The 26470-nt window shown below is 42.8% G+C and overlaps 2 protein-coding genes across 3 annotated transcripts in view; both read right to left on the minus strand.

Moving 5' to 3' along the window:
• The window catches only part of CALU (calumenin), a 31895-nt gene extending 30084 nt beyond the window's left edge, over nucleotides 1–1811 (minus strand). For both annotated transcript variants that reach the window (XM_037836223.1, XM_037836222.1), the window contains exon 1: nucleotides 1689–1811. The gene's annotated coding sequence lies outside the window, so the exon portion shown is untranslated. The remainder of the gene's footprint in view (nucleotides 1–1688) is intronic.
• A 5530-nt stretch (nucleotides 1812–7341) lies between these two features.
• FAM71F1 (family with sequence similarity 71 member F1) lies at nucleotides 7342–25422 on the minus strand. Its single transcript, XM_037836224.1, has 7 exons — nucleotides 25139–25422; nucleotides 23886–24070; nucleotides 22455–22707; nucleotides 14312–14433; nucleotides 11779–11816; nucleotides 8758–8925; nucleotides 7342–7949 (listed from the first exon to the last, which is right to left on the minus strand). Exons 1-7 carry the CDS (start codon nucleotides 25385–25387, stop codon nucleotides 7936–7938), a joined length of 1029 nt encoding a protein of 342 aa, XP_037692152.1. The 5' UTR covers nucleotides 25388–25422; the 3' UTR covers nucleotides 7342–7935.
• Nucleotides 25423–26470: the final 1048 nt, after the last annotated feature.

Consider the following 26470-nt stretch of genomic DNA (forward strand, 5'->3'; position numbering starts at 1 on the left):
CCAAATTCCCCTAAACGGATCTGGCTTCCAGCCAGTAACAGACAAAAGTGTTATCTCAGATGTCTTAACACCTAATACATATATTACAGCATCAGTAACATCCATATTTAAAAGTTCACAAAGAGAAGATCTAGAACCTTATGGCCTAGCAAGCATCTCCTATGATGACCCCTTCTTCACGGTTCCTCTGTCCTTCCAACGCCCCTGACACACCCATATCAAAGAAAATCTGTTAATTCCAATGTACTGATCTCCTATAGGAGTGTAATGTATATAAAGCACCACCAATAATTATCTCCTGACACATTACCCGATGAATGGAGGCAAACAATTATCATCTTCAGATTATCTGAGTACCCATCCATTCAGGTACAGTCAGTATATCTTTGTGAGCTCATGGATCTCCCTATTTCACAGCCCTAGTTGTGATTCTCAGAAGAATCCTGTTAGAGGCCCCTGAATCAATGTAAAATCTCAGAGTAGGCCCCCACAAATTCATCCTCTCTACACACAAATACAATATAAGGGTTATCTCTGGACCTCTTCAGTAATGGTCATCCTTCAGCACTTGGTTAACTAAATCCACTGAGAGGTCAAACATGCATTTGTCTTGTGTCAAGTTCCATTTTACACAAAGAATAATCTATCAGAGATTCCAAAGTTCTATAACTCCAAGCTGAAACCACTCTACTACAACAAAAACAAATTAAGAAACCACCTTACCCTGGATCCATGAACGTTGACTTTACGGCCCATGCTAGCAAGTGAATGCAATTCAACTCTCAAAGACACTAATTCTGGGACTTTATACACTTAAGATTCAGATCAAAGGCCCAGAAGTTGTAGCAGGAGACCCAGGGGACTTGTTCTTCGACGCAAAAGAAGCTTTCGACAGTGCAAACCACTTTACCATACTCTTAATCATGGCAGCTGTAAGGACTTAAGTTGACTTCCAAACACGGCGTGCCCCAAATCAGAACTAGGGCCTAAGGTTACAAGCAACAAAAACAAAGTAGAAGGTTTTACGCCTAATAAAGTTTATCGCTGGCTGAAGTATACATCAAAATTTAAAAGCTCGAAACATTAAGCTTTTCTTTAAAATTTCTTTAAAACTTAAATATCACAGTCTTCGTTCCTTCTTTTTTGTTTCTACACCCTTCAAGTCAGCGAACAAGACTCTCTCGGCAGAGGCATCCTACTCTTGAGATGTGGCCTTGGGGCGGGGATGGCGGATACAAGCATACCCTGAGCGAGAGGTGGCCGGGAGCTGTGTATAATAACATTACGCAGCTGCCCTCTAACCTTCAGGAGGCAAATAAGAGTGACCCTCTAGTTCGACGGACTCGGTGAGTGGCAGGGCCCAGGGACAGAGGACAAGAACCCGGACTCGCAAGCCAGGAACCAAGTAGCGCCCACCAGGACACAAAACCAGGAGCCCGAGTTCTACAGGACCCAGCCCCCATCCCAGAGCGCGCGGGAAAGCGAGCGGCGGCCTCCGACCAGGGCTGCGCGCCGAAGGTACCGGGACCGCCAGCAGGCTCAGGCCCGGGACCTGGGGACCGGACGCTGGGGGCAACACGATTCTGGAATAAGGGACGCCCCTACCGCGGAGGAGTGAGGCATGGGGACAGAAAGACAGTGAAAGGGGACAAGGAGGCGGGGGAAGGTTCCAATGCCGCCGTACTTACCTCTCCCTCAAGGTGCTACCGCCGCCGCCCAGGTTGCAGTGGCCGCTGTCCACCCACCGGCTCAGCTCACGCGCTCAAGCACCGCCCAGCCGGAAGTGGCTCCTCGCCCCGCCCTCAGCCCCTTCGCTGGCGGCCTCCGGACCAATCCTCAACAAACCAGCTGCTGTCGCACAGTCTCTCCCGGCAGCTATTGGGTCCACAATCGCGTAGCCGGGATTGGTTGGAAAGCGCCACGTCCCCGGGAGCGCGACGAGTTGCGTGGACTGGCTACCCGCCCAGCTCTCGTCCTGGGGCTTGTGGAGATAGCGGGTCCTGGCCCTCTAGGCGGGGCAGTCTAGCCACCAGGTCCCCAATCAGGGCCCGATGCCACAGGGCTTCATGGGTTATCCTTCAGGCCCACAAGCACCCGGGGCAGAATGAATGCGACTCTATCAGTCACGAACTGTGTATTGAACAATTCCAATGTCTTTTCCTCCACTGCTGAGATACCGCACTGATGTGGTATCCTACAGGAGTTTCTTAGCAATTTGGCTCTAGGCTATCTTTCAGCTTCATCTCCCATCACTCCCCGTCACATATCTTAAAGCTCTGCTGCTTCTTCAGCCTGGAATAAGTGCATGTTTCCGATTCTCTGCCTTGTGAGCTCCAGGTCCCGCTTCAGATGTTAGTTCTAGAAGTATCTCTAACGCTGCTAAACAAGGTGTCCTCACTTATTTGCCTCCATAGTACATTATATTAGTATCTTTAGTACCTGTTGCTACATTTTGTTATAAACACTGCTTATACATAAGTCCTCCTTTAGACTAAGCTCCAGGATAGCCTTATTCATCTTTATATCTACAGCTCTGAACTTACAGCCCAGTTCAAAGTAAATGCTCAATAATGTTTAAGTGAACGGAATGGGTGGCTTTCAGAATGTCGTATGTCCCTGGTTTAAGAGGAACACAGGAAATTATTCATTTTCATTTCATAAAATTAAAACAAGGTTTAAATAAAGGCTACTATGTTCCCAACACAAATGGAATATAAACCTATTTCTTCTTAGCACCTAAAGCCTTTCTAGTTTAAAATCCATTTGAGAAGACGAGTTGAATACTCATGAAAGAGTTTAAGACAGAGTAAGTTTCCTTTTTTTTCTTTTAAAGCTAGTTTGCTTTTAAGTGTCAAGATGAGAAGTTAACTAATGCTGCAGGAATTCAGACAAATGTGTGACAGTGACCCTTGGTGGTAGTCAGAGAGGGCTTCAGAAGGTATGACTTAGGCTGGATGAAGGAAGTCCTGAATGAACTGTCCAAAACAAATAACAGGAGTAACAAGGGCAGGTGTGGGAGGTAAGTTCTCAGGCTACGTAGGGCCTAAGGGAGGTTGGAAAAAAGGTGGGGGGATGAGATTAAAAATGTTTTTTCAGGGAAGTGCATCTCCTAATAGGGATTAAGTGTAGAAATAGGTTGCCTTTGAAGTCAGGCACTGTGCTAGGTGTTGGTGAAGCCACAATGAATAAGGCATGGTCCCTGATCTCAACTGCAGCCTAGCGAGAAGGTCACCCAACCTGGAAGGGTCCTAGCAGAGGGTGGATGACATGGATAGGACTCTGACAGAAAGGGGCCCTAAACCCTGAGATTCTCTGTGATAAGGGCTTGGCCTAGACAGGGCAAGAGAAATGGAAATGAACCGCCATATACAAGAGAATTTTTAAAAGTAGAATTCTCAAGTCTGGTACTTAGTGACTGCTTGGATGAAAGAAATGGAAAGCACTCAAAAATTAAGTTTTAATCACTATTCAGTGGAAGATGGGAGAAATGAGCTGTTCAAGACATGTTAAGTCTAGAGTGATGGCAGAACATCTAAAGAATAAAGAGCCAAAAGGCTGGAAGAGATACTTGAACTTGGGAGAGGCATCATTGGCCAAGAGGTAGCCACTGGAGCCACAAGAACAAAAAAAAGAAAAGCAGATTAGGCTCCTCGGGAGCCCCAGAGTTAGAAGGTAGATGGAGGAGGAAAAGGACTTGAGGTGTGACACACATAAGAAATGTCACCACAGGCTGCACTAAAGAATTTAGTCCTGGATTATGTCTCTGAGAGAAGCACTGGAGGACTGTGTGGGGCAGGTATGATGATGTCAGCCTCAAAAGACTGACATTCTCCTTTAAGCATCCCAACTCTGCTCATATGGTGTTACTGAACATCCACTCCACAAATGAATTTGAGCTTTTCCTATGTGCCAGACACTGTTCTAGGTGATCAGGATACAGCAGTGAACAAAACGGACAAAACTGTCTTATGGTGCTTATATTCCAGTGTGTCAGAGTAGGTAAGCCAATAAACAAGATAAAAAAGCAAAATATATAGAATGACAGGTGGTGACTGGTGCTAAGGAATAAATAAAGCAGAGAAGGAGAACAGGGAATGTTGGGACTATCAGGAGTGTTTTCCACTCCTTTAGAAAGGGTGGCCAAGGAAGGCTCATGAGGTTGAGAAGTGAGTAAACATTTGAAGGTAGTGAAGAATATTTTAGGAAAAGAGAGCAGGAAGGGCAGAGGCTTGGAGTGTTTGAGGAGCAGTAGGAAGCCAGGGCAGCTGGAGTGCAGTAGTCAAAGAGGAGAGTAAAGGCCTTGAGATCAAATAGGTAGTGGGAGAGGGGGCAGTGAGACTATGTAAGACCTTTAGGCCACTTTAAGGACTTTGCTTTTATTATGAGTGAGATGGTGTGAAAGAGACTGGCTACTTACCAATCTGTTTCCTTTTCCTCCTGGGAACACTGGTAGATGACCTTCCTCAGCCTGTGACTGAGATCTGGCCCAAAGAAGGAGAGCAGAAATGATGTATGCTCTCTCTAGTATTGGCTATGCAAACCTGCCATGTACAATTCTCTAAGATCTTTCCCTTTCTATGGCAAACCTGGAAGCCGTGTATTGCAGATGACAGAGCCACAAGATGAAGGAGCCCCAGTTCTTGCTAAATAACACCCTTTTTGGACATTTTGTGAGTGAGAAATAAACTTATATTGGTTACTTAATGCCATGGATATATTGGGGGTTCTCTCTACAGAGCTAATATTACCCTAATAATGCAGATAGGAAGCGATTGGAAGCTTTTGAGCAGAGAAGTGACATCATCTAAGAGTTTTGAAGGATCACATATAGACTGAACAGGGTAGGGTTAGGAACAGAGAGCTCATTTAGGTTTTTGAAACAATACAGGTGAGGAGGATGTCTTGATGATCACAGTGGAGATAGTGAGAAGTGATTAGATTCTCAGTATATTTTTAAAGTAGAGTAGAAAGGATTTCTTGATGAGTTGGAAATGGGGTGAGAGAGCAATGGGAGAGTATGACTCCAAGATTTTGAGGAATTAGAAGAATGGAGCTTCCTTTCATAGGATTGGGATGACTGTGGGAGGAGACTGTTTTGGGAGATAATATCAGGAGATTAGTTTTGGCATGTTAGTCACCTATCAGTCGTCCAAATGGAGATGTCAGGTAGGCAGATGGATATTCAGAGTGGTCTGGACTAGAAAGGTAAATTCGGAGTAATTGGTGTACATGTGGTATGAAAGCCATAAGTTTTGATGAGAAGACATCTGAGGACTGAGCCCTGAAACTTCTGTTTAGATATGGTGGAGGGGTGTTGATGAGAAGGCATCAAAGGGAACTGAAAAGCCAATGAGAGAAGAGGACATCTAGGAGAGTATGATGTCCTGGAAGCCAAGTGAAGAAAAGGTTTCAAGGAGAAAGGAGTGATTGCGTATGCCACCGGTGTTGACAGTGAGATGAGGACAGATCGGCCATTGGCTTTAGCACTGTGGGGATCATTGGTAACTGTTACAGGGTCATTGGGGTGATGGGCATAAAACTTGACTGGAGGGGTTCAAGAGAGAAGACGAGGTGAGAAATTGGAAACTGTTTCAAGGAATTTATAAAGGAGTGGAGAAAAATGGAGCAGAGGGGCAGAAGTTCTAAGAAAAGTTCTGATTTTCTTTTATTTTTAAATAGAAGAAATAACAGTATGTTTGGGAGAAATACCAGTATGTCTGTTGCTAATAGGAAAGATCTCATAGCAAGGAACAAATTGATGGAGGAAAAAGAGAAAGTTACTGGAACAATATCCTTGAGTTGGTGAGAGGGTGTGATATCTAGTGCATATGCAAGGGGAAGAGTTGGACTTTGCTTGTAGCAGGGACAATTCTTCCATAGTAAAAAGATGAGAGGCTAGAGTCTATGGGTCTGGTTCCAGATCAGTGGTAGAAATGGTGGGAAGAGCTTGGAGTTATCTTTTGATGACTAATACGTTTGCAGTGAAATGGGAAGCTGGGTCATGAGGAGGCACTGGAGGTTTGAAGAGAGAGAGGAAATTAAACAGCCATTCAACAGGAGTGAACAGATCATGGGAATGCATTAAGATTTCCAGGCAACATTAAGGACTCATTTGAGGCTAGTGATTATGTCTTTGAAGTGAGACTGGTTAGTATGCCTTGTGGTTTCCTCAGGCAAATTCAGTGGCATAGTGCGGTCATGGAGTTGGTGGAGAGTTGGATTAAGCTGAGTAGAACAAAGCAAAAGACACAAAGGTGTTGAGGGTGCATGCCAAGTGGGTGATAATAACGGTTATCATTAGGAGGGAAATGACATGAGGGACAGTGAAAATGTGGAAGGAGCAATAGATTGTAGGACTGGTGAGGTTGAAGGATTATTGGACTCGGGGAAAGACAGGAGGTGGTATAGCTGGTGAGTGTGAATAATGGGGTGGGGGCAATGACGAATGGCAGACTCTATGGTAAAATCAAGGGGGTCAGTGGCTGAGGGTGGAGGACAAGGTCATTGGAGAAGAGGAGTTAAATGGACAGTGAACAGGGTATGAGAAGGATCACCTATGTGGATATTGAAATCACCAAGAATTAGGATGTAGCTTATACTTAGGAAGTATGAAATAATCCTAGAGCTTATTTTTAGTGCTCCCAGCATTTCAGTCTGAAAACCACTTCAGTAAAGGAAAACACCCTCCTGACCATTAGGATATCTTAAAACAAAACATCCAAAAGCCTTTCCAATTGGAGATTGGGTAGCTTTTCTGAAATACTCAGTCTGGTTTTTTTTATTGAATGTAAAATATTGTGCATTTTAAACAAAGAGGCCAGTCCATGAGCCATCTGACACTCTTTAGTGACTCTCTGATCTAAACTTTGTGAGTCTCTGATTTACCTGTGCTTTGAATCTGTATCTTCTGTTTGGAACTGCTAATTTAATAAGCACTGACAAGACATGTCAACATTTTGAGGGGGTGTCATGCAAAAGAATTTGAGTCAGTATTTTTTGTAGGGCTGAGACAGTAGCAAACTTAGAAGGTCTGAATCCCAAAGAGAAATTCAGTCCACTGCACACACTTTTTCTTACTACCTCCTGTAAGAACTTTTCCTCAGCCTCAAACCCAAAGCCCCATTTGGAACACCAGGGCTGGGCATGCAAGTCCAAGTAAGGGACCAGGTTAAGGAAAAAGATACAAAGCTTGAATCATAAGAGAGGGACTAACAAGAAAAACGGGCCAAAAAAAAAAAAAAAGGGAAAATTTCTGGGGAGGCCCCTGGTTGGACTTCATTTCTGGTCCCTCATACTTGTCCAGAGTGGTCTAAGCAGAGAAGAAAAAAAAAAACAGTTGGTTTTTGGTTTCTTTGTTTGTTTGTTTGTTTTTCTTTTTGCATATGGCCTTACTTTCAAGTTTTAAATTTGATAAATAGAAGCTTAGTGAGGCATCTCTCAGTGATGCATTTCTTCTCTTGGCCTCTTCATCTCCTCTCCCAAGTCTCTTCTGTTTCCTTCTGTTACTGCTTCTCTTTGTATCTTTCTTCTTCTCTGACTTTTTGCTTCTACCTTTCCCTTCACCTCCATTTCACTCTCTTCCACCTCTCCTCTTGTCCTGCTTTCCTTCCATTCCTTTTCGCCTTCTCCTGGTCCCAGCCATTCTGAGAGCTCAGCCTCCTGTGCCTGCTCTGGTGGTGGAATGGAGGTGGGGTGGGGTGGTGCATGGTAGAGAGGACATGAAGTTGCATGGAGCTGGAATGAGGCTGCCCAATGGGGATCCCTGACCCTCCATGGTTCTCCTAGGAAAGGCTATGCTGTCACTGTAAGATAAGTCTTGTTTTCCCTTAGTTGCAGCTTTCTCTCCTCCATCCAGAGAGTCCCTCAGAAAGCTGAATGCTGCAGTGTGGCATTGGCAAGGACTAGATAGATCTTCCCCAGTGTGACCAGGTGGCTTCAAATGGAATTTCCTGTGTGTGAGGGGGAGACACATGTTCAATAGGCTATAAATGACCTACAGAGCTCATCTGTGGGCAATAAGTACTTAGGTTAATTTTTTAAATTGTCCACTAATAAGAACAGAAGTCTTACAAGAGTTAGTGGTTTATTAATAACATTTTACTTTAGAAAACTCACTCTTGCCTTCTATAGGGGTCTATCTATGGTCAAGCAAAGGAACAAAGAAAGGACTTAACAAATATTAAATGAATAAACAAATGGATGGATGAACCTTACAGCATGGAGAGATAAGAGCTTGAGTTTGGCCCCCACGCTTGCTCTCCCAGCCTGGCTCCTTCTCACTTCACTCTCTGTACCCCAACCCCAGCAATAAGAAAGCTCTCCAAGAACTTTAGGAAAGGAAAAGGGAGACCTGTCTCCCAACCTCACCACCTCCCCTCCTTTCCGAGGGAAGCCCACACAGGAACTCCCTGGAGGAAGCCCTCTGACACCTCCTGGACATGGCAGAAAGAAAGTAGCTCAAGCTACAAAATGTCATCGTAGTCTCCAGCCCTTTAGAGGCATCTGCAGGAACTCTCAGGGGTCTCTGGGAGCTTTGGAGGTGTTACGCTTCATTCAGGATGTCACTCAGTCCAATTACAGGTAAAGAAGGAAAAAGAGGGTTGGGGTAGCTGTGGCTGGCCCGTCCCTGCAGCACCCAGGAGCTGGAATCCTGGAACCAACCCAAGGACCACAGGACCTTAGGACCCGGACCCAGGCCTGAGGTCGAACTCCAGGGCCTGGCCCACGAAGGCGGTCTGATGAAGTCCGTCACCATACCTGTGGGTAGGATCAGCCGTGGCCTGGTGCCCGCCGCCAGAGTGCTGAGGAGTGAGAGGGGCTGTGGCCCGGAAGGGTTCTCTCTTTCCCACTCTCCATAGGTGAATGAATCCCTCCAGCTGAGGTCTCGGGTGCAAGGGATATGGTCCTCACAGGGAGTGCCTTTTTCTAGGTCAGAAAAAGAAATGCATTTGTTTTGTCCTTTAGTTCACAGATTACAACCAACATTTATGGGGTGCTTATTATGTGCCAGGCACTGTTCCAAACAATTACCTGGATTAATGAATGCTCTTTTTGTCCTCATGATGACCCTGTGAGGTCAGCGCTACCGAAGTCCCCATTTTCAATTTCAATGAGAAATTGAAGACCCAGAGAGGTTAAGGAACCTACCCATGGTCAATAACCAGGAGGCAGAATTCAAACCTGGGCTGTCAGTTCCGGAGCCCATGGTCTTAACCACTACACTACATCCTGTGAACAAGGTGCCAGTAAAAGGAGGGAACCAACGTGGCTCCAAAGGGTTAACTGTGTGAATTTCCCAGGAATGTACTGCTAGCTGAATTTGGCAACAGCCTTGGACCCAGATGGTCTGTGCCAGAGCCTGTTCTTGGTCCACTTAGTCCTGGCTACTCAAGGGTGGCCCATAGCTCAGCAACTTTGGCATCACCTGGGAGCACATTAGAAATGCACAATCTTGGGCCAACCCAGGTCCACTGAACAATTACCTGCACTTTAAGAAACTCCCCACAGCACTGTTTGCATGTTGAAGTTTGGAAAGCAATGCCATAGGCCACACCACCCACTGATGGGGCTTGGGAAGGTTCAGCCACATAGGTAAGCTTTGGGCCTGTGGTTTTTCCCCCAGGCAGGGAAACATAGCTCTCTCTCCTCTTTCATCCAATAGTTCCAAGAGATTGGGGTGAGACTGTCCTTCCAAACTGGCCCAAAGAGAAAAGAGGGGTTTTCTTCAGCTTTGAGGAAAGAGAAGCAGAAGACATCCCAGGATGATTAATTAATATCAGCTTAGGAATGTCTCAGGAGCAGTAGTTCCGGTGGCACCTGTTATCTCGTGGCTCTGAAATTCTAGCTGTTTTCTGAAGTCCCAAAAATAAGTTTGAAATATTCTCCATTTCTGTTTTTCCCAACTCTAATCTCATGGGGTATGTGTTAAGAGTGTGTGTGTGTGTGTGTGTGTGTGTGTGTGTGATTATATGTGTGTGTAAAAACAGAGCAACCAGTCACCATTGTTTTCAGTCATATAACATGGAAAAACATGCATAGACTTGGAAAATCTACACACCATTTATAGAACCAGGTTGTAAACCAGCAGCCTCCAGGCTGAATTTGGCCTGCAGATACGATTTGTTTGCCCACTAAGTGTTGGCTTTAATTTTTTTTTTTTTTTTTTTTTTGGAGGTGGGGAGAGATTGGGGGAGAAAGTATGTCAAATAAAAATCCAGATTTTTGGCTTCTCACGAAAAATCAAGAGTATCTAGCAACAATAGGCCTATGCTCTGGCATTGCAACAGTTAACTGAAGCTGAGTAACCTTCGTTTTTTTTGTTGCCACTCTCCCCTTAACTCCCTACTGTCAACTCAATGCTGAAACCAAGTGTCAGCTGCCAGTTGTTGCTTTACTTAGAATAGAGTTGAGAGAAAAGTTATAACTTATTTCTTATAACTGTATCATCCAGACCCTTTACCCATTTATACCACTTGCAGACATTTATAACACCTCAGAGAGTTATAAATCCTGGTTTGGATAGAAGTTGGCAGAGTTTTCTGCCTTTTCTCCTGAGATCTACATACTCCTCTAAATTTCTAAATGTGTCTTACATGATATTCTGGCTGCCTCTGGAGCCAAGTTGGAGAAATAATTTATTAGTGGTGTGGTGCATGGATCTTTTATTGACTAACTATTGGGTTTCCAGCCCTGTGCCTGCAGCTGTGGATAATTCAGAGGCATGAAAAAAATTAGTATTGGTTGAAGAAATAAGACATACACCTATAAAATAATAAGGGAATAATGTAAGAGAGGTTATGACCAAGGAAAGATGAGTCTGGGCAGGAAGGCATTGTGAGGTTGAACCTTGTAAGGATAGGTAGGATTTAGAGTGCAGCATCAGGGGAAAAAAGCAGAGGGGGAATTAGTTCAATATGGGGGAATTAGTTCAATATGGGGAAGGATGGCTAAGCTTTGATTAGAGTAGAAGATTTGGGCTGGAGAAGATGAAGCAGAAGGCTCCTCTTGGAGGAACGTGTAATCAGGTAAGATCAGTAAGATGGGGGAAGTTTATGCAGGACCATGCATGCCAAATTGAATGGCTTTGGGGTGAACTGGAACCTGGAAATAGGGAACAAGCTGCTGTTTCTAGAATGCGTCATGCTCCCTCACACACACACTCTGTCTCTTCTTCCCAGCCTCCCTGGTCTCCTTTGGCCAGCTCACTTGTACTCATCCTCTATGACTCAGCTCAGACACCAAGCCTTCAAGAACAGCTTCCTGGAAGGAGTGAGTTACCACCTTCTTTGTGCTCCTTTGGCACCCCACTATGAGCTTTGAACATTGCCTGGAAGGAGAGTTTTTGTAATTTGGGGATTCACCCAAATGATTCCACCAAATTATAAGCTCCTTGGAAGAGGGGTCATGTCTTTTTTCATGGTGACCCCAAAGCCTGCCACAGTATTTGGAACTCGCCTGATGCTCAGTATATGTTTTTGAATGAATAAATGAATGAATGGACTAGCAGATTACTGCAGCAGTCCAGGCTTAAGGTGATAGGGGTCTGGATAGAGTGGGATTTGTGAGCGAAGAAATGAAATAAAGATTGTAAGGAACATTTCAAGGAAAGAAATTGGTAGGACTTGGTGCCAAATTGACTATGGTAGTTAGAAAGCCTAGAGGATTCAAACTAAGGCATGGGAAGATGATGGCAATCCTGACAACAAGGAAAGGAAAGTCAGGATGGGGCAGCTGGAAGGGGTCGTGCATCTGCAGAGCAAAAAGCCTGTCTTCCTTTACCTGAGCTATTTTTCTTGGTCCTCATCTTTTTGCTGCTCCTGGAACTCCAGCCATTTCAGGATTGAGGAAAGGAAGACCAAAAGGAAAAGAAGACAGCATTAAATTCTTATTTCAAATCCTGTTTCTAATTATATTTTTCCTGACGCAAAAGCTTTAGAGGTAGATATAAATATGAAAATGGCCAGCTGTGGCTGTACTGAGTGGGTGTGATGCATGTTCAAGTACCAAAAGAAGAAATAGGGGAGGGGGAGGTGGAATAGGGTGGGGTGGTGGGAGGCAGAAGCCATGCTGCTGATTTTGCTGAGGGGGAGTGGGTGTGATTCCATCTGTTCAGTCCTGTGTCTCAGCCATTTCTTTTATTTGCTGTATGTTGCATGTTGATGCCAATGGGAAAACACTGATCTGATTGCAACCACACCAGAACCTGCCTGAATGAGAAGAAAAATCATCATTCAGGGCTTTGTCCTGGGAAATTAGAGAAGAAAAGGAATTTTTGAGATAACAGGGAAGCTAAATTTAATTTTTCCCAATTTTTTGCACCCCTCCTATCCATTTTGTACATGATAGCCCAAGAGACCTCTAATCTAAGCTATAAAATCAACTGTCTCCCAGACTAGGTTGCTACAACTTCCCAGCTGGTCTCTCCACGTCTACCCTCCCTCGTTTCAAATCAGCTGTCACTGCAACAGCCAGCCCAACCTTTTCAAAATTTAACTTGGATAACATCACTTCCCTGCTTACAAGCCTGCTCAGGCTCCCATTACACTTAAGATGAAGCCTAAATTCATTAGCATGGCTTCCCAGGTCCTGCCTGGCTTGGCCCCTGCTCACTTCTATTCAATCCCTTCCACCACCTCCCCTTCTCCACTGGCCTCTTTCCCTTTCTCTAATTCACAAAGCTTCTTCCTCTGAGTGAATCTGTTTGTTCCCTTGACCTGTGAGGCTCTTTCCCTACCTTTTATATGGTTATTACCTATTTCTCCTTTGGGGTTTAGCCTTCTCAGACTTAGTGTTAAAAGCTGCCTGTGCCAGAAACTGCCATAAGACCCCAGGACATCCCTTTTCCTGTTTTTCCTCGGGGCAGAGGACCTGATTTTGTGTTGGCACAAGGCTTTCCAGAATGGAGACGGCATATCCCAGCCTCCCTTACAGCTGGGCGTGGCCACATGACTGTATTGTGGCCAGTGAGATATGAGCAGAAGCCGTCCTTTGAATGGTAATAAAAGATCAGTGATTTAACATCTTGAGATAGCCAAAATGTGGCTTCAAAATATTCTGCTTTACTAGATTCCAATGCTCTCCAGTGCGTCAATGACATCTTACCCAGAAATCCCTTAATTACAACATTCTGTATAACGTCCACTTATGACCTCCAACATACATTCTTTAATACTGGGCAACAGATAAACTTGTTTGTGTGTTAACACTTTTCTACCTCCAGCCCAAGTTAGAGTTAATAAAACAAGTTAATACTTATTGAGAGCTTACTTATATCCACCTCTAAATCAGCTTAGAAATGTGTGAGGTACTTGATGTATATGAGCTCATTTAATCCTGACAATCTCCTGATCAGGTCATTTCTACGATTGTTTCCGTATTACAAATATGGAAACTGAGGCTTATAGAAGTCAAGCAGTGTGCCCAAAGGCACACAGTTAGAGCAGTGATCTGAACCCAGGTCTGTTCACTACAAAAGATTGCCTCCTCTGCACCCTCCTGGTTTTTGGATTATTGCCATTATTCAGGAAGAAACGTCATTTGTTTCGTCCCTGAGCTGTTGGCTTAACTGGTCCTTGTTGGGACAAAAATCTTCTTCTCTCTGACATCTTCTCATTGTTCTCTTCTGGTGATGTTTACTAACTTATTTCTGTTCTCCCTTTTCCCTTGAACCACAAAGTTCACCAGGACACTGGGTCCTACTTTACCTTGGACCCAGGATGTCCTATGATCTAATTGCTCTTGACTCCTGTCTCTTTTACACCACCCACCCTTAAGACTCAATTCTACATCATCTGTGCATGCAGAGGCATTTCCTCAGGCATGCAGAAGACAGGTCTGCACAATGGGGGCTTTCCAGAACAGACTACATATTTAGAAAACGACCACAGAAGCTCCACCAAGCCCAAACAGAGGGCAGGTGAGTGGTAAATGAACCCAAGAGGGAGACAATGTTTTAAGTAGTGTTTTGGTTATTTCTCTGCAGGCCTAGGAACTAGATTGGAACTTAGATTTTACTTTCCCCCCTGAGTTACTAACCTATTCTCTTTATTGAAGAGTTACTTTTTATTTTTTTACAAAATTCCTCCTCTGGAGTCAAGCTGCTATGCTTGCTGTGTGGAGAAGGAAAATGAGGCGAAGAGAACTGGGAGGAGCTTGCCCTGAGTCAGTACAGAGACTGGATACTGAGTGTCAGTATTTAATGCCCCCTCCTGTATGCTCATTAACCACGTTACTGGGTTTCTGGATTTCATGGCCCAGACCACCTGGGCTGCAGGAAGGGATGACAGAGGCTGACCTAACTTAAGTCATGTACCTGAACTGGTTGTGCTGGTGCAAGTCGGCAAAAATCTGAGAGAGGGCTTCACTTTCTCCCTTGGCCATCAGCTGCATGAGGCTCTCGCTGGGCTGGGAGGCTGGGGGTTTCTTCTGTATTAACTGGAGAAAAAAGCAAAGCAGGTAGGTAAGGCCTTTCCCTAATATCTGCATTTCCTAATTTCATGGTCTGGATCCTGAAACATTGAAATTCAAACTTTGTTTCATTGATCTACCATGTCAGCTACTCAGACAAGCAATTCTGGGTGCATATCTGTTTCTTTATATCCCCTATGTTGGTATAAATATCCTTTGGTGCCCTAAGGATAATATCTTCATTCAATACTTTAACATAATTTAGTAGATAACCTATTAATATACCTTAATATAATGTACTGAATAGTGTATTAATTCAAGTCTTAATAAAGTGTATGCTACTTGGCTTTATATTTAAATGTAGGGGAAACAAACACCCATTGTAGGAATTTAATTAATGCTTTTAAAATCAATTTCTCTAAAAAAAATCCTATATTGAGTTGCTTTTTACAACTGGGTAAAATGGATTTCTTTCCTGTTGCCTGTGATATCTCAAAGGCGCTCCAGTAGCACATGCTGTATACATTCATTCATCCATTCACTCAATATTTTTTGAATGCCAACTACATACCAGGCACTGGGGGTACAGCAGTGAAGTAGATAGAGAAAAATTCCTGCCTTTGTGTGGTTTATGTTGTGGCTCAAGTCAGGCTTACATTTATCAGGTTCAAAGGCCTGAGCAGAAAGGTCTGGCTGGCTTCACTGGTGAATTTTATCAAATATTTAAAGAAAAAGTAATAATAATACTTCGCAGACTCTTCCAGAAAATAAAAGGAGAGAGAACATTCATTCAGAGTATTAACTCTGATACAAAAGCCAGGGTATCACAAAGATTTCACAAGAAAACTACAGACCAATATCCCTCATGAACACAGATACAAAAATCCCTAATAAAATACTCACAATCCAAGCCCAGCAACATGCAAAAAAGGATTATACACCATGACCAAGTGAAATTTACCCCAGGAACACAAGGTTGGTTTAATATCTAAAGATCAATTAATGTAATACATTATGTTAACTGAAAAAGGACAAACCATATGAGCATCTCAAGAGATGCAGAACTATCATTTGACAAATCCACCACCATTCATGAAAAAACTCTCAAACTGAATCCTCTTCCCCTAAGATCAGGAACAAGATAAGGTTGTTGCTTTCACCACTTCTATTAAACATTATACTTGAGATTCGAGCTAATGCAATAAGATAGCTAACAAATGGCATCCAGATTGAAAAGGAAGAAGTAAAGTAGTGTTTCCTTGTAGATGACATGACAGAAAATTCCAAGGAATCCACAAACCACTGCTATATCTAATTAACAAGATTAATATACAAAAATCAATTTTATTTCTATACACTAGATTGATTAATCCAAAAACTGAAGTTAAGAAAACAATTCCACTCACAATAACATAAAAAAGAATAAAATATTTAGGAATAAATTTAACAAAAGAATTGTAGGACTTTCATACTGAAAACTACAAAACATTGCTAAGAGAAGTTCAAGAAGATCTAAATAAATAGAATACATGTTAATGTATTAGAAGACTCAATATTGTTAAAATGGAATTTCTCCCTAAATTGATGTATAAATTCAACAAATCTCCATTGAAATCCTAGCAGGCTTTTTTGCAGAAATTGACAAGTTTATCCTAAAATTTATACGGCAGTGCAAATGATCTAGAATAGCCAAAACAATTTGAAAAAGAACAAAATTAGGAGACTTACATCATCCAATTTCAAAACTTACTATCAAACTACATTAATCAAAATATTGTGGTTTTGCCGCAGGAATAGGCATATGGATAATGGAACGGAATTGAGTGCAACAATGAATCCTTACATTTATGGTCATTTGATTTTTACAAAGGCATCAAGACAATTCAACAGGAGAGGATAGTCTTTTCAACAAATGTTGCGGGGACAATTGTATATCCACATGTGAAAAAAAAAAGGTACTTAGAACCTTACCCCATACTCTACAGAAAAATTAATTCAAAATGCATCACAGACCTAAATGGAAGAGCTGAACCTACAACACTTCTAGAAGAAAACATGAAAAATATCTTTGTGACCTTGGGTTGGATGAAGAGGTCTCAGATATCACATGAAAAGCCTGACCCATTGTATCAGTCAGGGTTCTCTAGGGAAACAGAACCGTATCCTGGTCTGTATCCTGTCATGTATCTATCCTGTATATATATACATTATATACATAATGTAAATATTATGAGATTTTTATAAAAACTGTCTCATATGACTGTGGGAATGGGCAAATCCAAATTCCACAGGGTAGGCCATAAGCTAGGAACTCCAATGAAGGTTTTTGATGAATTCCCTAGGAGAAACTGGCTGACTGAAGTAGAGATAGAAATTCTCTCTTCTGACTGCTGAAATAATCATATCTTCTTTTAAGGCCTTCAATGGATTGGATTAGACTTCTCTCATTGTTGAAGGCAATCTCCTCAGTAACTGTAGATGTAATCAGCCATAGATGCAATCAACTTACCCACAAAATATCCTCACAATTACAATCAGGCCAGCGCTTACTTGACCAAACAACTAGACACCATAACCTGACCAAGTTGACACATGAACTTAACCATCACAGTCCACCCCTTGTCAACCTGGCAACCATATATATCTCCTTAAACCATACTTAATCTCTAAATAAAAACAAAAATATTCATATTTTGCCAACAATACTCAACTGTTCTGAGTACAACCAGATATGTACTATCTCCAGAATAGGGTGAAAGTCCTTAAGCAATACTCTTTCTTAAATTTGATATCCTAAAATTAAATACTATGACATGAAATTGACACAACTTATGTCATATGATAAGGGGATACAATAGGGAAGAAAAAGATATTTGCTTTATATATGAATATATACACACAAACATAGTCATAACAAAATAAGGAAGAAATATTCATAACCATTACAGTCCTTGTTTCTGTAACTGGTCACATGGTCGTAGTTCATATTTATCACTACCTTCCTCCATTGCTCATTCCATATTCCCTTTACCCTCAGCAAGCACTTCAGCTGGCCGTGGTTCTTTGCCTGGTGGGGTGACCCAAACCTTCATTCCTGAAGTTTCTGGGCCATTGTTAGTCAACTGATTGTAAGGCACTCCCCAAGAAGCCACACCTGTGGGCTGGGAAAGAGAAGATAAGGTGGCAGGAGTGGGGGCCATGGACATTTGGGCCACTTGCTCATGTAACTTACTTGTGCCTTCAGGACCTGCTCAAAGCCTATCTCATTTTATGATGGAGTGCTGCTGTGCACACCCAACTTCATGGCTTGGCAGGTCAGACAACACCCAGTTCATGATGGGCAACTCAGGTCTCATGGTAACTTGGTGGCATATGGTTAAGTGTTCGGTCTCTACTAAAGCCCAGTAGCAGGGTTCCTATTTGGAATAAAGGAAATGTTTGGTAATGGACGGAGATGATGGTAGTACAACATTGTGAATGCAATTAACAGCACTGAAATATATATCTGAATATGATTAAAAGGGGAAATGTTAGATTGTATATATGGTAACAGAATAAAAATTTAAAAAAAAATCCATGGAGCTACACCACACAGCCATAAGCTTTAATTAATAGAACAATTACAAAATTGTGCTATCATCAATTATAACAAATGCTCCACACCAATGCAAGGTGTATGGGGTGGTATATGGGAATCCTGTGTTTTTATGCATGATTGTTCTATAAACCCACAACTTCTCTAATATAAAAAAAAAGTTAAACAAACTTACCATATGACTCAGTTTGTGTCTATCCAAGATAAATGAAATATGTCTATGCAAATACACATACAGAAATGTTCAAAGAAGTATTATTTGTAATAGCTGCAAACTGGAAACAATCCAAATGTCCACCAAATGGTGAATGGATAAACAAAATATGGTCTATCTATACTATGGAATATTATTCAGCAATTAAAAGAAATGAACTACTGATAAATACTGCTATATGGATGAACTTCAAAAACATTTCTAAGTGAAAGAAGCCAGATGCAACAGACTACTATTGTCTGATTCCATTTACATGAAAGACACATCTTCAGACACTGAAAATGGTGGTTATCTAGGGCTGGGCATAGAAACAGGGAATAAGTGCAAACCGGCACAAGAGACATTTTTAGGGTAACGGAAATATTCTAAAACTGGATTGTGGTGATGACTGCACAAACTCTACATTTACTCAAAGCATTGAATTGCTCACTTACAAGGAGTGAATTTTTTTAAAATTCAATTTTATTGAGATATATTCACATAGATACAGTCATCCAAAGTGTACAATCAATTGTTCATAGTACCATCATATGGTTGCTCATTCATCACCCCAATCTATTTTTTGAACATTTTCCTTGTACCATAAAAAGTGAAAATAAGAATAAAAAAATAAAAAGAGAGGAAGATCTAAGATGGTGGCATAGAGAGGAGTGGAAGCTAGTTAGTCCCCCTGGAACAACTAATAAACAATGGGGAACAACTAGTAAATAATCCAGAATAACTGCAGGAGGACAAATGTGACTATCCACTCATCATACACCAGCCTGAATTGGGAGGAATGCCCAAGATCTGTAAGTAAAAACTGCAGATCCAAGCTGGGAGACCCCTCCCACCACGGCCTGAGCTACAAAGCCTCATGGAGCTGGAGGGCAGCTCTCTCCAAGCGAGTGAATATAGCTCAGCTGATCCAACTGGGGTTTTAATTAACAACCGTGCACTGCTTGATACAAACCCCAACAAGCAGACAGAGGCTTTGGGTGAAGACCGACCTTGGAGAGCTGGTGGACTGGCCCTGAAGGGGGCTTTCTGTCCCTGTTTTGGCTCAGTGGAGAAAGCCTCAGCCATTTTCAGTTCCCAGTGCTCTGACCCAGACAAGGGTGGAGATAGCACAGGCAGAGAGAAACCACTGAAATGCTAATGACCTCTCTGTAGGGGATCCATCTTCCTTAAGAGGAAAAGTGGGGGAAGCTCTACTACCCACCTTCCATTCAGAACCAACCCCAGAGCCTGGGGGAAAACAGCATGGGCCACACTTCCTTACACCAGTCTGGAGTTACAGGCTGACAGGCGCCACCTCCTGGGCAGAAAAGCACAGTAAACTGAGCCCTCACAGGGTGTACCAATTTTCTAACACACACCTTCAGGGAAACTGGATATGAATAGTTCTTCCTTCTGGGACCGGAGCTCATTTTGATCTGGGAAAACTTGATTGGGGTAACCAAGGAAACCATGCCTAGACAACAGAAAACTACAAGCTACACTAAGAAAAACGAAGTTATGGCCCAGTCAAAGGAACAAACTTCCACTTCAACTGAGATACAGGAATTTAAACAAATAATACTAAGTCAATTCAAAAAGTTTAGGGAAGATATGGCAAAAGAGATGACTGTATAAGAAAACACTGGGTGTACGTATGGTAAAAATTGAAAGTTTGGAAAACCAACTGGCAGAATCTATGGAAATGAAAGGCACAACAAAAGAGATGAAAGACATACGACAGCATATCTCAAGAGGCAGAAGAAAACACTCAGGAACTGGAGAACGAGGCACCTGAAAGCCTACACACAAAAGAACAGATAGAAAAAATAATGGAAAAATATGAGCAACATCTCTGGGAACTTAAGGACAATACAAAAATCAGGAATGTACTTGTCATTGGTGTCCCAGATGGAGAAGAGAGGGGAAAAGGGGTAGAAGCAATAATAGAGGAAATAATCAATGAAAATTTCCCATCTCTTAAAAAAGACATAAAATTACGGATCCAAGAAGCACAGCATACCCCAAACAGAATAGATCTGAAAAGGTCTACACCAAGACACTTAATAATCAAATTATCAAACATCAAACACAAAGAGAGAATCCTGAAAGCAGCAGGAGAAAAGCGATCCATCACATACAAAGGAAGCTTGATAGAACTATGTGCGGATTTCTCAGTAGAAATCATGGAGGCAAGAAGGAAGTGGGGGATATATTTAAGATACTGAAAGAGAAATTCACCAACCAAGAGTCCTATATCCAGCAAAACTGTCCTTCAAATATGAGGGAGAGCTTAAAATATTCTCTGACAAACAGACAATGACAGAGTTTGTGAACAAGATACCTGCTCTACAGGAAACACTAAAGGGAGCTCTGCAGACAGAAAGGAAAAGACAGGAGTGAGAGGTTTGGAAAACAATTTTGGGAGATAGTAGCACAGCACTGTAAGTACACTGAACAAAGATGACTGTGAATATGGTTGAAGGAGGAAGGCTGGGACCATGTGGGACACCAGAACAAAAGACGAAGTATAAAGACGGGGACTGTGTAACTCAGGGAAACCTAGGGTGCTCAACAATTGTAATAAAAGGTACAAATATGTTTTTACATGAGGTGGAACAAACGAATGTCAACATTGCAAGGTGTTAAAAATAGGGTAGGATGGGGGGGGAATACAATCAATGCAAACTAGAGACTATAATTAATGGAAACATTGTATCATGCTTCCTTTAATATAACAAAGGCAACATACCAAAGCTAAATGCATATGGGGGGGGGTAGGGGAAGGATATGGGACTCCTGGCATTGGTGATGTTGTCTGACTCTTTATTCTACTTTAGGTTAATGCCATCTTTCCTTTTGTTGCTTTCTAGCTGTCAAGTTTTGTTTTCTGTTTTTTTTTTTGTTTGTTTGTTTGTTTTGTTTTGTTTTTTACTGTCTCTCTTTTCTTTTTCTTTTGTCTCTCTACCTGTTTTGACTCTTCCTCCTTTGTGGGAGAAATGGAGATGCCCTTATATAGACAGTGGCGATGGTGCTGAATACACAAATATGTGACTATACAGGGAACCAACGATTGTTTACTTAGTACAGGATGTATGGTGTGTGAACAAAACTGTCTTAAAAGAAAGGGGTTGATGAAGAAATCTTGAGGGCACTATATTGAGTGAAATGAGACTGACACATAAGGACAAATATTGCAGGGTCTCACTGATATGAGCTAGTTATGTTATGTAAACTCATAGACATGAAATATAAGTTACCAGGATACAGAATGAGGCTAAAGAATGGGGAGCAGTTGCTTATTATGAGCAGAATGTTCAACTAGGTGAACTTAAACGTTTGGAAATGGACAGGGGTAATGGTAGCATGTTGTGATAATAATTAACAGTGCTGAAATGTGTGTGAAGGCGGTAGAAAGGGTAAGCTCAGAGTCACGTATGTCACCAGAAGGAAAGTTGGAGGTTAAAAGATGGGAATGTATAAAACAGTGAATATTGTGGTGGACAATGTCCATGATTAACTGTACAAATATTAGAAATTTCTCTCATGAACTAGAACAAATGTATGACACTATAACTAGAGGTTAATAATAGAGAGGCATATAGGAAAAAATATATAACTGTTGCAAACTATATACTACAGTTAGTAGTATTTTAACATTCTTTCATCAACAGTAACAAATGTACTACAGCAAAACTATGAATCAATAATGGAGGTGGGGTGGTAAGGGGTATGGGAAGATTTGAGTTTACTTTCTTCTTTTCTTATTTCTTTTCTGGAGTAATGAAAATGTTCTAAAATTGAAAAAAAAATTAATTGTGGTGATGGATGCACAGCTGTATGATGGTAGCATGGGTAATTGTACACTTTGGATCTTTGGATAGTTATATGGTATGTGAACAATCTCAATTAAAATATATATATATATACATACACACATATATAGATATATATATGTAAAAAAGAACACCCAAATCATCCTCCACACACCCTATTTTTCATATAGTTTTTTGTCTCCATTTTTCTACTCATCCATCCATATACTGCATAAAAGGACTGTGATCCACAAGGTTTTCACAATCACACTGTCACCTACAAGGAGTGAATTTTATGGCTGTAAATTATATGTTAATAAAGCTGTTTGGGGAAAACAAAAAGGCCTAAGGCAGGGATTACCCTCACAGAACGCTCACATACCAGCTAATCTAAGCTCTCCTTCTCAGTTCTGGCCTCGGCTGAAGATTGGCAATGCTGTCTACTTACCTTTGAGTCGCCTGAGGGGCTGCAGCTGTTCTTGGGTACCAGGCAGTGAGTGACAGGAATCGTAGGGTCTTTGGTGGTGATGGACAGGCCCCTGTGCAGAATGTACACCAGCCGGATCCAGAAGTGGAACACAGTCTTGGGGTGATCAGGATGGAGCTTTAGGTAGTAGATCTTCTCAGTCACTGTCCTTAACCTCAGGATGCGTTGAAGGCGGTCACAGACCTGGAGCTCCACAAACTTCAATGGGAGAATCCTGCAGGCATGATGGTAGACATATTGGCAACTCCAATGCTTCTGCTAAGACCCTGACCTCATTAAAACAAGGACTACCACGTAATTCAGGGGTAGGGATGGAGGCCTTAGGGATAAGAGTAGAGGGTGCTTAGCACAGTGGTGCTCAAACTTTGAGGAGATCAGATTCAACTGGGGAGCTTGTCTAAAATGCAGACACCTAAATCAAAGAGGCAGAGTCAGTAGGTCTGGGGTGTGGCCCTGGAATCTGCATCTTAACCTCCACCCACCTTGCCATGATTCTCATGCTGGTGTTCCCTAGACCCTGCTTGGGAGACACAACCTAGGAGCAAAGATATTGGGGTCATAGGGTTTTGCATTTTCCTTCATGATAGCACATGGAGAGCTGCCCTGCTCTGCCACAGTTGGCCTCACTGTCCAGCTTGTCCATTCAGTGCCCTTGATGCCTCAATTACTCATCCCAAAAGAGATAAGGTTCAAGGAGATGGTTCTGGATCTCATACTATTAGTCAACTTGGGCTGGGTTGTACTTGCTACAGATACCCTTGGAACGTAATGGAGAGGTTTGTCACTGAAGCAGCATGGAGAAAGGAAAAGGTTTTCCTGGACTTCTGGAGATATCTTGAGATTCTTGAGATATCCTACAGATTACTTGAAGAGGCCCAAACAAAAAAAAGACTATTTCATCCCAGAAAAGCAAGATGTCACTGTACCTTACAGTTATAAGGAAGACTCAGTCACATTCATTTTACTGATAGGAAAACTGAGGCACAGCAAGTGACTTGTGACTTATTCAAAATTATTTGAGACTAGTTAGATTGTACGCCAAATACCATAATCTGCATCTCCCAACAGTGTTCTACCTGCCAGACCTCATTGCCTTCTTGTCCCTGGGGCATAGGCTGACAGATTTCCCACAAATGCATTGAGGTAGATGCAGCAAGACAGAAAGTGGGCAGGTAGACTCGCCTTCATTCCTGCCCACAAAGCACCTCCCTTTGCCCACTTGACCTCCATGCTTCCAGTATACCACCTGTTTTGGGATAATGTTGTCTAAAGAAATGTGTCATTGCTGATGACTCCTCTGTTTCCTCCCCATCTTGGGGCTAGTCACAAGGTAGCCCCCATGTCAGGTACACCCCTCATCTCTTGTCCCTTGCTCCCATCTGTGTGGCTTACCTCTTCAGGATGATGTTTGGGGCTGTAGATGGTCTGTTCCACGTCTGGCTCTGCCCGTGATGCCACTTGACTCTGGCCATGAGGAGGATGTTGGGAAGGGGCAGGCAGGGCACGGAGGAGGTTACTCCAAGGGCCATGGTATAGGAGGCTTTGTTGATGTCAGTCCAGTTTCTGCCCCTTTTGACCTGCAAAACAGCCCCCACAGGCACAGCTTGAGCATTTGGCAGAAGCAGCAGAGTGTTTTAACCCAGGGTTTCTCAACCTTGGTACTACTAACATTTAGGGTCAGATAATTAATTCTCTGCCCTGTTCAATGTAGGATGTTTAGTAGCATCCTTGGCCTCTTCCCACTAGTTGCTGGTGGCAACCCCTTTCTCCAAATTACAACAACCCAGAATGTCTCCAGTCATTGTCAAACGTCCCCTGGTGGTGGCAGGGTGGATCGTCTGGGTTGAGAGCCAGTTTAAACCTATATTGGTCAAATGACTGTAACAGTATTTAAACCACATGCTCTTAACTGCTCACAAGAACCATGTAACTCAGTGGTTTCCTGCCAGCCATAACATTTCTCTGAATCTGCTCCTCGACTGTTTCCTGGCTTTTCTTTGACAAACCTACTCTCTTGGCCCTTCTTTGAGTGGCCCTTTCATGCTCTGTATCTTCACCGAACTGTCAAGTCCCTTTCACCTCCAAAGCTCTGAAACCAGTTTCAGGTTCCATCTGGGCTGGGGAGAGCCCAGGCAGAGAAGTGAAAATGTATTGAGCACCTGTTATACTAAGGACTTTTCCTCCTGTATTTGCAATTGATCTTCAGGTCAAGCCAACCTCTTTTAGAATTCAGAGTGTGTAGGTGACTTGAAATGATGCCTCCCAATGAGACCTGGAATCTGAGCCCAGGCCACTGTGGGTCCCCAGCTCAGGTTCTTTCACCAATCAGTATTTCTAACCCCAGAAGGGATTTCATTTCCTTGCCTTTTTGTTCCTCTGTTTTGGACTGATAGCCTGGAGGAGGAAGTCAATTGGGGGATCTGAATACAAATCCTCTGCTCAGAGCAGAGAATACCTGAGCCCTGATCCCAGAGTAAAAACTGTCTGCTGGAGGAGCCCTGTCTTGGGTGGCCTTGCCTTCCAGATCTGCTAGCTTCTCCTGGCCTCAGCTCTCACACCAGTCCTAGGGACAGACTCTCCTTGCCAAATGTTGGAAACAGGTTTAGAAGAATCAAGGAGTGTCATTCTGAGTGGCCCAAGAGTACCTGGACAAAGTTGCTTTCAAACACCACTGAGTCAGGAAACAGGTTGAATTCTGGTGAATGAACCATCTGGCAGAGCAGTCCCTCCTCCACGCCAAGGCCCACTCCAGGATTTGGTTCCCCATCCACAGGCAAGAGGCCCCTGAATTCTTCCCAGGCATTCAGGGAAGGGAAGGTTGGATAGGATCTTGTGACTTTTACAGTCTTCTTTGATTTCCACCAAGGCTTTCTATGTGGAACTGATGACAACATTTCTATACATGCTTAGGGGCCTGCTGCACATTTGTCCTGGGATCTCTTTCTTTCTCCTTGCCTTGGGCTGCTGGCCAAGGCCTGGGTTGGCCAATCAGCTCACAATGATGAATGGATGACATCAAGAAAAATCAGGGCAGGCCTGCAGGAAAGGGAAATGCAGAAAAGAGGAGCTTCCCTTTTCCTCCAGAATGCACCCATGACCCATTTATGCCCTGATCTTCCCCAGCCCTTCTCCAGTTGAGAAGACATAGCGCTCCCAGAAAGCTGTGAGCCAGGCAGAAAGCAAGGGGGACTATTGGGAAGCTCCTTTTGCTGCTAAGAGGAAAATACCTTCCCTGCCTTTCAACCCTAGCCTAACTCTTAATGCAACCTACCCCAAACAGTTTTAAAAGCTGTTCATACATTTAAAACCCAGTTCTCCTGAGCTTTGCATGATGTGGGCCCTCCCATGCCCTGGTTTCTATGTAATAGCCTTTACTGCTTATGGAAGGAGTTGCAAGGTTGTAGGTGGCTGCTCTGTGCTCTGCTATGGCTGGCTGGTTACTTCTACAGGCTTCCTTTCCCTTAGGAGGTCAATCAGAAGAAGCAGTAGAAGTAATTAGTTTCTTACCCAGAGGCTGGCTTTGTGAGGGTGCCAGCTGGGAGGAATAAAGAACCCCCACGAGATTTTCCGACCAGATCAACAGGCCGTTCCTCCTCTCAGAGACTGACGGTGTTCTTTGTCCCTGACCTGGGGGGGGTGGGGGGTGGTGGAGAAAAAGCCCAAATCCTGGGATCAGAGGGAAGAACCAAACAGGCTGACCACTACTCAAGTCTGTTTCAGGGAGAAATGTATTCCAATTTGGACAAAATTTCAGAATGTATTAAATAATGTATTCATCATCAAGGACAAATGAGATCGATTTAGAAAAAGACCTTATAGCAAGCAACATATGCAAAGTACAAGCCTAGAGGTTCATTTTTGTCATTTCATGAAAAAATCAGGGAGAGGGCTAAAAGGTCATGAGGTTTTCATCATCTGATTCCATCAACCCCCTGCTAAAGCACCTGTAAAGCAACTTCTGTACTCATGTGCCTCAT

This window comes from Choloepus didactylus, chromosome 5 (assembly GCF_015220235.1).
Source record: "Choloepus didactylus isolate mChoDid1 chromosome 5, mChoDid1.pri, whole genome shotgun sequence".
Taxonomy (NCBI): domain Eukaryota; kingdom Metazoa; phylum Chordata; class Mammalia; order Pilosa; family Megalonychidae; genus Choloepus; species Choloepus didactylus.

Excerpts from the sequence above, each read along its gene's own strand:
- FAM71F1 (XM_037836224.1), bottom strand. The coding sequence starts at position 25,387 with ATGTTGTCATCAGTTCCACATAGAAAGCCTTGGTGGAAATCAAAGAAG. Across the intron at positions 22,708-23,885 it reads CCAAACATCATCCTGAAGAG|GATTCTCCCATTGAAGTTTG; the intron begins GTAAGCCACACA and ends TCATGCCTGCAG. Across the intron at positions 8,926-11,778 it reads GACCAAGAAAAATAGCTCAG|AAAAAGGCACTCCCTGTGAG; the intron begins GTAAAGGAAGAC and ends TTTCTGACCTAG.